The 14,026-nt window shown below is 37.0% G+C and overlaps 1 protein-coding gene across 1 annotated transcript in view; it reads right to left on the bottom strand.

Moving 5' to 3' along the window:
* Window positions 1-2,340: 2,340 nt before the first annotated feature.
* The window catches only part of LOC124607177 (KAT8 regulatory NSL complex subunit 1), a 257,090-nt gene continuing 245,404 nt past the window's right edge, over window positions 2,341-14,026 (bottom strand). The window contains exon 13 of the mRNA XM_047139433.1: window positions 2,341-4,529. Within this exon, the coding sequence (XP_046995389.1) occupies window positions 4,386-4,529 (144 nt within the window). The 3' untranslated portion in view covers window positions 2,341-4,385. The remainder of the gene's footprint in view (window positions 4,530-14,026) is intronic.

The raw sequence follows: 14,026 nt of genomic DNA, 5'->3' as shown, positions 1-14,026 counted from the left end.
TGGTTTGTTCTATAACTTGGTTGTGATAATCCATTCACTCTTCTGTTTGTCATAGATCGCCCATACTGTAGCAAAGGTGCTACAGACTATGACACAGGGGAGTGGGTTGGGAGGGGTGACACAAAGAAAGCCGGTTAGGAGCGGTGAGTAGGTGTGGGGAGTTAGTAGAGGATTGAGGCCAGGAGGAGGACAGCAACGAAGGATGTGTTGCAAGATTAAATCCCATATAAGTAGTTCAAAAAGCTGGTGCTGAGCAAGGGAAAGGATCAAGATAGCAATGATTGTAAAGCAGCCATTGGAACTGGACACGTTATGTTCAGCAGCATGTTCTGTTTCTTGGCCACAGTTTGACAGTGACCATTCATTCCAGTGGGCAGTTGGCCGATGGTCAGCTTTGCTGTAATTTACACACAGAATTTTATGAGGGCAAGACCACCAACCACCAGCCCATTCGAAGTTTCTCACAAATAAATCATGCCAGGGCCAACCAAATAAAAATGAAGAGATATGTTATGAGACCTACCATTTACAGCTGTTGTAACAGGGCTGTTGATGAACAAAAATAATAACCCAGCAATTATGTATCACAGGGTTAACCAATTATATTTAGGGGAGCTATCACATACTTTCTGGTCAAAACCAACCAATGAGAATCAAATCAATATTATATGAAATTTTCCTTGACACTAGAAGGCAATTAAGTTACTACAAAGTCACATCGATGTTTTACACGTGTAGCAAAGCAGTATAACTGAGAAAATATTGATTATGAGTTACACAGATCTTTTTACACTGGTCTGAAAACTTATATTTCAGACAAGGATTACTTTTGTAACAAATGTTAAGCTGCCAATAAGCCATTCTAAAAATGTACAATCTAAACTAGGACACTGGATAATAATTAAAACAAAATACTGCCTGCATCTTAACTGTAATCTACATGAAGCCTGCCTGTCTCGAGTATTTCTGATGTCGTGATTCAATGGAGGGTGTGAGAACAATTTAATTCCTTTGAACATGCAAACATACCATGTTGAACAGAATGGTAGTTGTATGCAGAAAATATTTTTAAATTTTTGACCACAAAGACTTGTTATATTACTAAATAAAACAAAAACATATTATATAGTTGTATCAGTCTTTTATAGTCATCAACTTGTTACACATTCAGAAATAAAACACTGAAGCGTTGTTACATTTTGCCTGTCAGAATCCCATAACTTCTTACAAGTTTTTTTTTTTTAAATTCAGCCTTACACTGTAGTCTCATACATTCACCTTATGGCTGCTCACAGTAAGAGATAACTAACGGCAACAAATATGATGGAGATGTACTATGTTAATAACAGTTCAATGAATCACTACCAAAGGATGTAAAATTGCAAAATGAAAACTTTTCTCACATTGCAATCTATGGAGAGTATAATTACATTTAATTACAACGGATCTGATTTCAATAGTTTTACATGGAAAATAATTGTTTAGCAAATATCTAGTCCCCATCAGACGTATTTCTGCCTACCTAACTGGAGGTTGGTAAAGAAAGAACCAAGCGTGTTGTAGCAAAGCAGATATATCTGAAAGACTTCACAAAATTATTCCACTGAAGTGTTACATGTACACATCTAATAATTCCCTAGAACTTAATATTTTACAATAGGATAAAGGCTGCAATGATGAATCAAACTGTGGCATTGTGTGCAAAATAAAATCTATGCACTTTACAAAATTGTCAAGGACTACACATTTTGCTATGTCTATCAAACTTATCCAAATGAGGCCTCTGTCACTTTATCTCACTATAAAAAAAAAAAAAAAAATTGATTCAGAACAACAAAAAGAAAGCAGAATATTTTTTTTTTAGAAAACAACATGACTTTTATGACCACAGTAAATACACACTGCCTACATTACATTTTTGACAATATCTGAACAAGTACTCAGATCTACAATATATACAAGGGCCTACATGTTTTTCCCCTACAGCCAACTTATGCAGAGTGATGGTACATGTTACAATTACTTCAGACACTGTCTTACAAAATGAACAATTACAAGTCATGGAAAAGGAAGAGGCAAATAACGTTTGAATATCCTATGCATGTCACTGTTCACAACATACTTCGATTATAACGAGGATTCATAACTGAGAAATAAATTATTTCACGAGAAACTAGAAGATTTTAGTACTGTGAAGTAGGTCACTGAATAATTTACAATAGGGTGATATCTTGTGACAACACAATTATTACTTAAATGTAGATTAAACTCAATAAAGAAACAGTTGAGTAATGAATGAAGGTTCAATTGTAAAAAAAAAAAAAAAAAAAAGCAAAACAATTGGCGATAGTCATTAAAATTTGTATTTCTATTTCTCATCTCGAGTTGAACTGTATAAAATTAATTACAATCATCTATGTACATAAATCACATAAAATATTTCAAGTTATTCTAAAACAAATACTTGATTTTAAAATTCTTCACCCCACAATGAACACTGCAACAAAATTTTACAGGGCAAGATGATGTTTCTTGTTGTATTATAATTGAGATTACAAGTAACTTCTGTTAAATGAGTAATACTGTAATTTGAAATGACATAGTTTCAATGCTATACTAACTTAAGCTTTAAGACAAAGAAGGTACAATGATGTAAAAAAAGAAACTTTAAGGGCATACAGAGTTAAACTCCAATATACATAAAATTAATTTCACTTTTGAAGGAGAACGACAAATTATCAAATAAGCATGCACTTCAAAACTTCTTTCTTTATCAAATTAACCACAAAATCTTGATTTCGTTAACAATCTTATATCAACAGAAGAATATCTGGTACACCACAGTGCAGATTTATAACCACTGCAACTCTCATCAAGGACAATATCTGCATTCAAGGACTAGATATTTGCCAAAGGTATCTGCCTGAGGTACTTTTAAATGAATTGGTACTTATAAAAAAAATTATGAAAAAGTAATCTTTTAAGGACAGTCAGTATCAACTACCAGGATCATACACTTTACTTTGTAGGGAACAAAGAAGCCTTCCAGGAGCACAGGGACTTTAATTATTGGGGGGTTCATTTTACTGCAGTAAGAAAGGAAGAAAAATTCAAGAACATATAATAATAGTATATTTAAAGATCTAGACTGCTGCCTTTCTGTAAGCGTATTAGTGCTAGAGCATACATACAAAATAACAATGATACACTCTATCAGATATGAAAAATCTGTAATTAATTTGGCATTAATTTTCTTAGTTTGTGATGAAACACACACTTTTTTGAGTTATAAGTATCCCTTTCTAATTAATTTCCAACCTATGTAATCAGTCTCGCAAGTTTTATCTTATGCCCTGCAAAATCTACGTCAGTAACTATTCATACATGAGGAGAAGGGGGGGAGGGGGGGGGGGGGTACCTGCTCACACTACCATGGAATGGTCAGCTTGCAGTATACATATCAAGCATGCGAGATATATAGAATACGCTCTTATAAAGAGTACATACATCAATTTCTAGATATAAAGGTGGTCTGCTGCATCAACAATCACATATGTGAGCACTGGATTTGCTATATGAAGTAACTTTTCAGAACTGTCACATTATGTAAACTAATACTCCTTTTCAGAACTGAAGCTAAAAATCACTTTCTCCAAAGAAGTGTAATTATTTGGTGGATCCTTAACATATTTAGCAACTTAAAAATGTGTGGTAATTTGTTCCTCCCTATTTCTATGAATGGGATTATGCAATTCTTTTAAAGGTAAATGAATGTTTAAGACAGATGAATATACTGTAACTATGGATTTGGTTGACAAACATAACTTCTTAGAAAAGGGTGACAGTTTCTTTTCTTAATGACCACTGACAATACAAATGAACATCGAAAATTTTTGAATTATCTATTACCATTGAGCATACTCAGAGTAATGACTAAGTCTATATGATCATTAATTTTCTCTTTCATATTTTTGCACATCAAATTTAATAATTACACAAATAACTAATGTATAACAAGAAGCTGCAATTTGATGCTCACATTTTTAATCTTTGATGCCAATGGAGCAGGCCATTTAAGCAAGGAATTTACATCACACATAGTGCACTTAAAGAGTTTTACAACATTCTTCTCTATTAATATTTCTCCTGAATCATCACACTCCATTATCTGACAGTTGTTTGAGGTAATCTAAGATGGAGGCTACAGCACTGCTCCAGCTTTATGAAGCTATTACTCTGCTGGAAAATGCAGATAAACAGCTGTGTAAGCTATTTAGCAATTATCTGAAGACTTTTCTAACAAAATCTCCAACAATCAGCCTACACATCAGCATAAATGCTGAAAAACAATTACACCAATTTTTGCAGCCAAGTTATATTAATAATTATCTCTTCACAGAAGATTTAACCCTGTCACGTTCAAATTCTCTCTCTTCTTCAACTGTCCATTCTGGATCATTTGGATCTTCACCTTCCCCAATTGCAGACTCTGTTGAATCTGTACTAGGAGATACTGGTCTGCTTTCACCCTGTAAATAAGGATAGCACCTGCATTACAAATATATCCAAGAAATAAGTTATATTTTTATACACAATGCTTCCTTAATATCTGACTATGATTAATGTGTGATGACTTTACTGTGCATGTCGGCCTAGAATGGCAGGAATGAGTCACTATCATCATCATCATTCAAAACATTTCAATTAGCATACTGCTAAAACTAGCCGTTTCCTGAATGTACTGTGTGTGAAATACTATGCTGTTCCTATGGTAGCTGCTCTAAACACAATTAGTTGTCCCAGTCTGATCTACAAACAGTAATTAGAGCAGATTCTCAGTTGATGTCAATGAGGGCACTTGTGAAAGCAGCACTGACAAATAGAATTCATCTGCAAAATTGTTATCAGACAGCTAGGATGGTACGAGATACTGATTAAGATGACTGTTCAGCTGTTATTGGGCAAACATGATACCAATGATTCAGGTTCTACTTGCTCTAACTGATTTTTCTCAACGTTGATAATTAGCTGTGCATGCATGAGTACAACAAAGTGTGCTCTTGAACAGAAGTGCTGTTTTATCTTTGGCAGGCTCCACAAGGTACACTTATGGACAGACTTCAGACCTAGAAGGTCACCGCCAATCTTTCCAACTGCCCAATAATCCTCAAATGACTGAGTCAAGACGAAAAGGAAAAATGCTTGAGGATACTGAACATGTAATTCAGTATATGAAGAGACATGAAAAAATAATAATCATTGTATTTATACAATATAATTTTTGTCAATTCTCTAAGAAGAAGTACCGCTTCAAATTGTTAAAACCAAACCAAAATTTGTTTTACAATACGAAGATGTGCCATCTCCACCACCCATCAACATCATTTGTCTGTGAAATTCTGCATTCATGTACAATCCATTTTGAAGGTTAATGAATCTAAGCACTACAGAAACACAAGTGCCTGAAGACACTTATGAGCAGTGTACTGACGAAAGCCACAAATCAGTTATTTGGCAAAAACCTAAGCATTTGCTTGAAACCATATTAATATTGACACTTACTTAAGAGTTATAGTTTCGAAAATAGAAGTTGCTGTGTCTTCCCTTATTCATCATCGAAGTTTAAATAAAGCGATAGCAACACAGCAGAATATACTCTTATCAAAGATCTAAATGATTTGATCACTGTGGCTTTTTATACTGGAATATTACAGTACAGATGCAACTAGCATTATGTAGCGTCTCTACAAGTTGCCTTGTCAAGTGTGAATACTCTTTGTTCTGTATTTTAGTTACATAACTGAAACTCCACATATGTAGATCAATGATTAGTTAGGGAAGAACTTACTACAACAAAGGAACTTCTAATTCATGGAATACGTCTCTCTCTCTCTCTCTCTCTCTCTCTCTCTCTCTCTGTGTGTGTGTGTGTGTGTGTGTGTGTGTGAGAGTGAGAGTGAGAGTGAGAGTGAGAGTGAGAGAGAGAGAGAGAGAGAGAGAGAGAGAGAGAGAGACGACACTGGATATAATGAGGCTGCAGCAAGACAACTACGTAAATGCAAGAAGACCTGCAGAGGACTGATGATATGATAGGTGCACGATAGTTGTAGTGGCTGGAAGCTGTCCATCTCACTCAAAACAAATTTCCATGACCATACACTACTTTAAGGCAAGCAAGAATATCATTCTCAGGGCAAAAAATTGACAGAGATACTGTCGATCTCCTTCAACTGAAGCCTTGACTTGCTGCTTCACAACACAGAGATATGCATAAAAAGCAATAACAATGTGTTATGGTTACATGCACTTTAGTCGTCACACAGAAAATTGACACAGACGGTTATGTGATATTGATTCTTCAAGGACAAACTACGGTTTCAAGCCAATGTTTAGCCTTTTTGCAGCGCAATACTTCAGTTATGGCTTTCGTAAATCTGCTGGCCACAATACTCTGTTATGTAGTAATGTTTCTTCAGCAATCTACACTTTTGTCATTAACCTTCAAAAATAAATTGTATTTTTGTACAACTATATAGATAAGTGACCTTGATGAGCGGTTAGACAGATGCATCTCCAGATTTTAAAATCATTTTAATTTGGTTTTTGCTGATGGAAAACAACACATTCTTTAAAAAATATCATATGTGACTTATTTTTTCTCAAAGCATGCCAAGTAAGGGTTTGAAACAACCTGTACAAAAGCTCAAAAGTTAACTTTTCTTTTACAACAGAATGTACTTTTAATAATAGGCAGTCAGGATTTGTTCATGTTTCACCTCCACCAGCAGAAATGATTTGAAGACACAGAGAAGACAGGAGCAGATAAGTTTACGAAATATTCTCTAGTGTACCAAATTTATTGCCTAACGATGGCTCATTTGTGGCTCTGCTCACTTCAGTTGTTCCTTTAAATTCCACTACCTAAAAGCAATTCCATACTCCACATAATAAAATTGTATTTCTTTTTGTTCCTGTCTACAATAACAATGCGCGTGCTTCCACACATGCACACCAATTTTGTATGGGACTGGACTGAAATTGTGTAATTAACACGAAGCACACATTGTGCTTTTCACTTAACATTTCCTAAATCTTCTTGGGTAACTTGTGCAACAGTAGGTCATAGTGTTTTCTTCTTTTTGTTGTACCTTCACCCCACATCTACATAGGGTTGGTATGGGTGCTGTTTGTCTGTAGTGTTATCCATGTGAAAGAGAGCAAACAACTGCTAAATATTTGGAAATTATGTAACTGAGTTGGGGCTTGGGTACCAGCCCAATATTCATCAATTCAGATGTGGGAAGCTGCCCAAGATCAATTTCCAGGCTGGCCTTGGCAAAAGTCCCGCAGGAGGATTTGATCTGGAGCCAACAGTGCACCTGCCTGAATCTTGGAAACGTGCACAACTATCTGGGCGTGTTAATAAGTCATAGTTTCTATTTGTAAAGTACCACTTTTTTAAAGACCAGCTGACAGGTTTGCTAGGTCACATTGTGAAAGAGCTCTTTTGGCAAGACAAAAGTAGTTATCTTCCTCTTTATCTTTTTCAGGTTATGCTCACATGTAAGCAACATACTTTCGGATGGCTGAGAATCTCAACAACAAAGATACAGGTTTCCAACACAAAGCAGTCTGGAATCTGACACTTCTACGGAAATCAGCCACAGGTATCCATAAGAATGGCATTTTTCTAATACAATGAATAACACATAAAACCACATCTAATTATGATCCCAAACATAGTAAGATGAGGTAGCTGAACTGGTGTTAATGTATACACATTTACACATTTTCGTGGCTCTGTCTCCTGAAGGACACTTTGGATTTACTGCCAATCCTGGTGCCGCCACCACACATCCAAGCAGATACACAGCTAATGATCATGAACAGTATAACATTTCACAGTGCTAACACTGCTAGTACCTACACTCAGGCTGTGTTATATGTATTAGGGTTTTCACAATGAGATCGAGCAGCAAATCCAGGACCACACACTACCCACAAAGTGAACAATATTTCAGCAACAAACACAACATGTAATCAGTCTTTAAGGGATTCTCCTGGTTTAAAAACACGACAGTCATGGGCACAGCCAACACAATTATTGTTGAGTGGAGAAAATATTTCATAAAAAAAAAACCATGAATTACTATAATGGCCAAAATATAAGGTACACTTTTTCATCAAAATTCAGCTGTGAGAAATTAAAGTTTTGTCTTACCTGCGCAATCCTACAAATGCTAATATACTTTAATATCACAGAATCTTCAACACTAGAGCTCTTTCCTTATTTCAAAATGGAGCAACAATATTGCTATTGTTCGGAAATAAATACCCTGAACTTTACGGTTGGGTACTTTCCTTTGCAGAAGATAAGACGAAAGGTTGAATACCTATACCGAGGGATCCAAAAAAATATATCCACTGTTTAAAAGTCCATAACTTGCAAACTAATTGACGGAGTTGTCTCATTTTTGGTGAAAGTGTAGCTTAAAGTCCAACTTAAAGGTATTACTGTAGGTGTTCAAAATGATCACCATTAACATCCACACACAAATGAAGCTGCCGAGCTGCACCACAAACTACTGACTGCAACGTGTTCAGTTGGATATTTGCACATGAATGTACGATGGATTCTCGAAGTTCATCCAATGTGCATGGCTTTTGTCAATAAACGATGTCCTTTAGTGTTCCCCACAGGTAAAGGTCCAGAGGAAATAGCTCTGGGGAACTTGGTGGATATTCCACAGCACCTCTACGGCCTATCCATCTTCCTGGTAGATTTTCGTCGAGTTACGCCCTAACACGATTTTGGTAGTGGGCTGGGGCACCATCTTGTTGAAAGCAAACTCTTCCGTCTCCATACATGTCTTGGATGGCAAACTCTTCATCGTTATGCACCATGTTAGTAAACCACTCTCAGTACTCCATTCTACGATCTGGGTCGTCTTCATTCATTGTGTGTAGCAACTGTGGGATGTAGCACCTCCACTTTGCTGTCTTCAAAATTCGCCAAACACTTGAGCGACTCACTCCAGTTTCACGGGCACACTGTCTCACAGACTTCTGTGGTGACCAAGTGAATTGCTGTAACACACAATTGGAGTTAGCTGGATTTGTTACTGTTACAGGTCGCCCACATCGTTATTTGTGTACATCTCTTACACAGCCTTCTGCTTCAAATTTGTCTTGAATGCGACGAATCGTTAAATGTGTCGGTGGCTCTGTTTGATACTCATTTCGCCATTGCCGTTGAACCTCATTAATGCTTTCGTACTGAAAATACCACTCCAAAACTGACTTCCTTTCATTGAATGTAAGCCTTGCACCAGCCATGTTTACTTGAGTAACTAGGTGCAACTAAAAACAAAACACTGACTATCTGGCGACTGCCATCTGAAAAAAACAAAAATACACAATACAATGCTTGTGTGGCGGTTGCCGGAACTAAAAACTATTACACTACCAAAGGTGAGACAACTCTGTCAATTAGTTTGCCAGTTATGGACTCTCAAACAGTGGATACATTTTTTGGACCCCTCTGTATATTGACAAATAATTTAATTAAAGGGCTTGGCAAATGGGAAGACCATAAACATACTCATGACAGAATTTTATAAGAGTATCTGTTAGTGTCACAGGTTTAGTTCTAGAAGGGGACTTTGTATATTCAAACTGACAGAAGATTTTACTGAGGAACTCAACAACTTACAGAGGTAAGTAATACAAATGCAGCAGCAGCACCCTAACCTCTACACCAGATACACAACAGTGACCAGACCATCTTTTGGCAGATTCCAACCAATACAACAGTGGTGTACAAAGGGCGAAACAACTGGAATAAGAAAACTAAGAATTACTGTTATTTTAACAGTTACATAAGAGGAAAATGTCCCCACGGTGTTACTGATTTTCTGCCAAGAAATACCATAATTAGTTATGATCAGACTAGCTATTGCTTGTAATTGCAGACCTGGCGCACTGCCAAGTAAGAGCTATGCTAGCATTGGATGCCTTTAAAGTTTATCTCAAACTTGGAATAAACGAGGAAGTTACCATATTCATGACAACAACAGAATCAACAGCAAACTAATGTCAACAATACTTCAGGTATACATGTGAACATCACAAACCTAAGGTGGAAAGAAAGAAAATAAGTATATCAGGATATCAAACACGAAGTTCAATATGTAAAGGAAAACAAAAATTTAACAGCTGTAGGTGATTGGAACACATTATTGGGGGAAGGAATAGAAGGTATGAGTTATGGGAGAATATGGGCTCAGTAGAAGGAATGACGGGGGAGAAAGACTAAATTCTGCTACAAATGTCACTTAATAGCAAGGAATACATCACTCAAAAGGATGGAAGAGGTATATATGGAAAAGACTAGATACATAGTAAGCTTCCAGTCGGATTATATGGTGTACCCAGGATCAAACACTCTGATCACAATTTCATAATGTCCAAAAATACACTGAAGTTTAAGAGAATAGTCTGGGAGAATCACTGTTGAAAGAAGTATGAAGAAATAATAATGTGTATTTGAAGTTCTCCAAGGCTATAAGTACTGTTATGTAGAGGTAATAATGAACACCACAGTTAGTGGGTCACTTCAAGAGAAATGGACATCTCTAAAAAGGCAATAACAGACTTAGATACAAGAAAGGTAACTGCAAACATACCTTATTTGACAGAACAAATACAACAATTGGAGGGGGGGGGGGGGGGGGGGGGGGAAATCTACACATCAAGTTACAGCAGGAGAGAACACTTATAAAGGTTAAAGGAATGTGGAAGCTTTTGGTGTCAGTGGCTCCGCCTTCTGGCAGAATGGAATGAGGGGAGGAAGAGGGATGAAGGGGAAGGAAAAGGGAGGAAGGGGAAGGACTGACAAGGTTTAGGAAACTGAGGAGTTTAGAAAAGTCGCCCAAAATCCTTGGTCTGGGGAAACTTACCAGACGGGATGAGAAGCAAAGACTCATTATTTTTTTCTTAGTCTTTTCCTCTTATCCCATCCGATAAAACTTCTTCAACCCTGGGTTCTGGGCAACTTTTCCGAACTCTCCCCATTTCCTGAACTTCACCAGTACTTTTCTTTCATCCCTCTTCCTTCCAATTCAATCTTTCTGCCAGTGGGGGCAGCCACTGGCTCCTTGCATTTTCTTTAGCCTTTATATTTTTTCCTTCTGCCACTGCTTTGTGTGTAGATTTTTTATACATCCAATTGTAATTTCAAAATGTGACTATTTTTGTTGACATAATAGAACAATTGGTACAATCAATTGATGAACAAACCAAGTACAAAAATATCCAGTAAAAGTCAAGAATGCAACATTACAAGTCAATTAGGAATGAAATAAACAGGAAGTACAAGGAAGCTACGGCAAAAAGGTCACAGGTGAAAAGTGAAGAATTCGAAAAAGAAACAGGTTATTTGAAGAACTGTTTAAGCATATCGTTAACTCTCAACAACCTTTGGTGTATTAAAAGCAATAGCATCAACATTAGACTGCAAAAGGACAGGTCAAAAGAATACAATGAAGGCTTCTGTGAAAGGAACGGACTGGCTGATGATGTGATTGAGGGATAAACAAAAGTCTTTAGGGCCACTCTATGATAAGTGGTTTAACTTTTTCCAAAGTTCCCACATGATGATCACTGATTTTGATGAAATTTTGTGCGAATGATCACACTTGGTCCCATTGAACATTGGTAAAATGTTACTTTTGCCAATTTAGTACCTGCAGAGTTATAGTCGTTTGTTTGACACTACAGTGCAGAAATCAACAGTGCACCCGTGAGTTTTCGGCAAGTTTGAGACATAATATCTACGCTAATATTTTCTTGGAAGAAAATAAAGTAGGCCACCTTGCACAACATTTCGCTTTCTTTTAAGTGAAATCATAACGAGATTTCCTAGGCGATTTGCATATGGATAATTTGAAGCAAATAGACATTGGGAAAAATGTGAAATTTAGCTTTTTATATCTCTGAAGTACCATATATACTTGAATAATCTGTGCACTTCATCACCAAATTTAAGGACAATTGAGGTGTGCGGATTATTTGAAACAAGGTTGGTATTGCTCTGCTTCCAACAATATATCCCACTACACTATTGCATTGTTGTGACCTCATTATCACATTAGAAGTATTAACAGCGTCTTCAAACTTGTTAATTACAGCTACAAGTTCTCGTTATCGCTCGTACACTGCTAAAGAAAAACTGAAAATTTTTTAAGAAGCCGAGAACATTGGAAACCAAGCAGTGGGAAGCAAGTATACGTGAGCAAGAGTTGTATTCACGACTGGCGGAAAAACAAAACACGGCCTCAAAAAACTAACAGTAATCGCCGGTCACTTTGAGGCCAAAAAGCAAAGCATCCAGACTTTGACAAAAGATGAAAAGTGTCAATATGGCTGCGAACAATTACAAGGAAAAATTGTGCACTTTAATTATTATGTGATAAATCTGCGACACAGACCTATATATTATTGCAAATTGGTGACAGGGATCAAATGCCAGTCTATTTTGAGATGCCACTTGACAACACCATGAACAGGAAAAGAGAATCCAGCCTCACGATATGAACTGGTGGCAGTGAGAAGCAAAAGTGTATAGTGATGATGCGATTAACTGGCGATGGACGAAAGCTACTACCTTACGTGACATTTAAAAGAAAAACTATTCCGAAAATATCTGTGAAAGGCATATTGGTGAGAGTGAATTCAAAAGGGAGGGCGGACAATGATCTTGTAATTGTCTGGGTGATGCATGTTTGGCAACATCATCCTGGTGCGTTACTGAATTTACGTAACATGTTTGTCCTGACAGCTTCTGCAGACGTACACCTAAGGAAGTGCAGGACAAATTACAGAAAGGAAAAACTGACTTGGCCATTATTCCTGGAGCCCTCACATCCACCCTACAGCCATTAGAAGTGTGTATAAATCAGCCATTCAAAGCTGCACTTAAACAGCGATATAAGCAATGGATGGCTGACGTAAACCTCAAGTTCACACTGAGTGGAAAAATCAAACGGCTACATCTGTCCCAGATTTGTGAGTGGGTGAAAAGTGCATGGGATTCCATTCCACATCCAGTGGAGGAAAAATCCTTTAAAAAATGTAGTAACACCTGGATGGAACAGAGGGGGATAACTATGGGAAGATCGTGATGACGACAATTATTCTCCCGCCAGTGATGATGACGAAAGTTATGATGAGCAGAGGTAAGGAAGTATTTGAACTGGCTAGAATCTCATACTGAACATACAGTATTAACACAGGGTGTATATGTGGACAAGGAAAAAAAATTCCCGGATTTCCCGGTTAAAAATACACTTTCTCCCGGGTGAAGACGCACTTTTTCCCTGTTAACTGACAGTATATTTTCTCTCGGAACTGTATAACTTAGCAGTCCTTTGAATGTTTATGGTTTTACACATGGGCTTAGGATTTCCCGGTCCTTTATAAAATGAAATTCATGGAAGAAAACACGTTTTGGAAAGATCTTTGATGTGCAGCAACATGTACGCTGCGTATTTTCGTATTACGAAAGTATAAATTCGAATCCACCAAACACCGCATGTTACTTTCCAAAGCATTGAAGTTGAGATTGCAATGCGCATTGTAAGCCAGTCAGTCATATCGTCATGTCACATGATCTCGCCAGCTGATAACAGCGGATATTCAGAGCTCAGGACACATGATGTAGTCAGCCAATGGCACCATCACTGTTAAGTAGCGCAAACACACAAACAGCACAGTTAACGGTTTAAATTAATATCCATAGTGTTGCTACAAGAAAAGCAGAGCTTTCAGATATAATATTGGTGTCTGAGGTTAATAAGCTGCAAGAGAAGCTAAGCTTTCACGTATAATGTCGGTCTTTTATGCGCGTATTACACTGTAAGATATATATATCACAAATGAGGCAGTAAAATTTTTAATAATGACATAAATGTCTGAACTTCTGGGCTCGAAATTCTTCTAAATGGCTCATCATCAGTTGATTTTTAAA

This window comes from Schistocerca americana, chromosome 1 (genome assembly GCF_021461395.2).
Source record: "Schistocerca americana isolate TAMUIC-IGC-003095 chromosome 1, iqSchAmer2.1, whole genome shotgun sequence".
Classification (NCBI taxonomy): Eukaryota; Metazoa; Arthropoda; class Insecta; order Orthoptera; family Acrididae; genus Schistocerca; species Schistocerca americana.
This window is presented reverse-complemented; position numbering and strand designations above follow the sequence as displayed.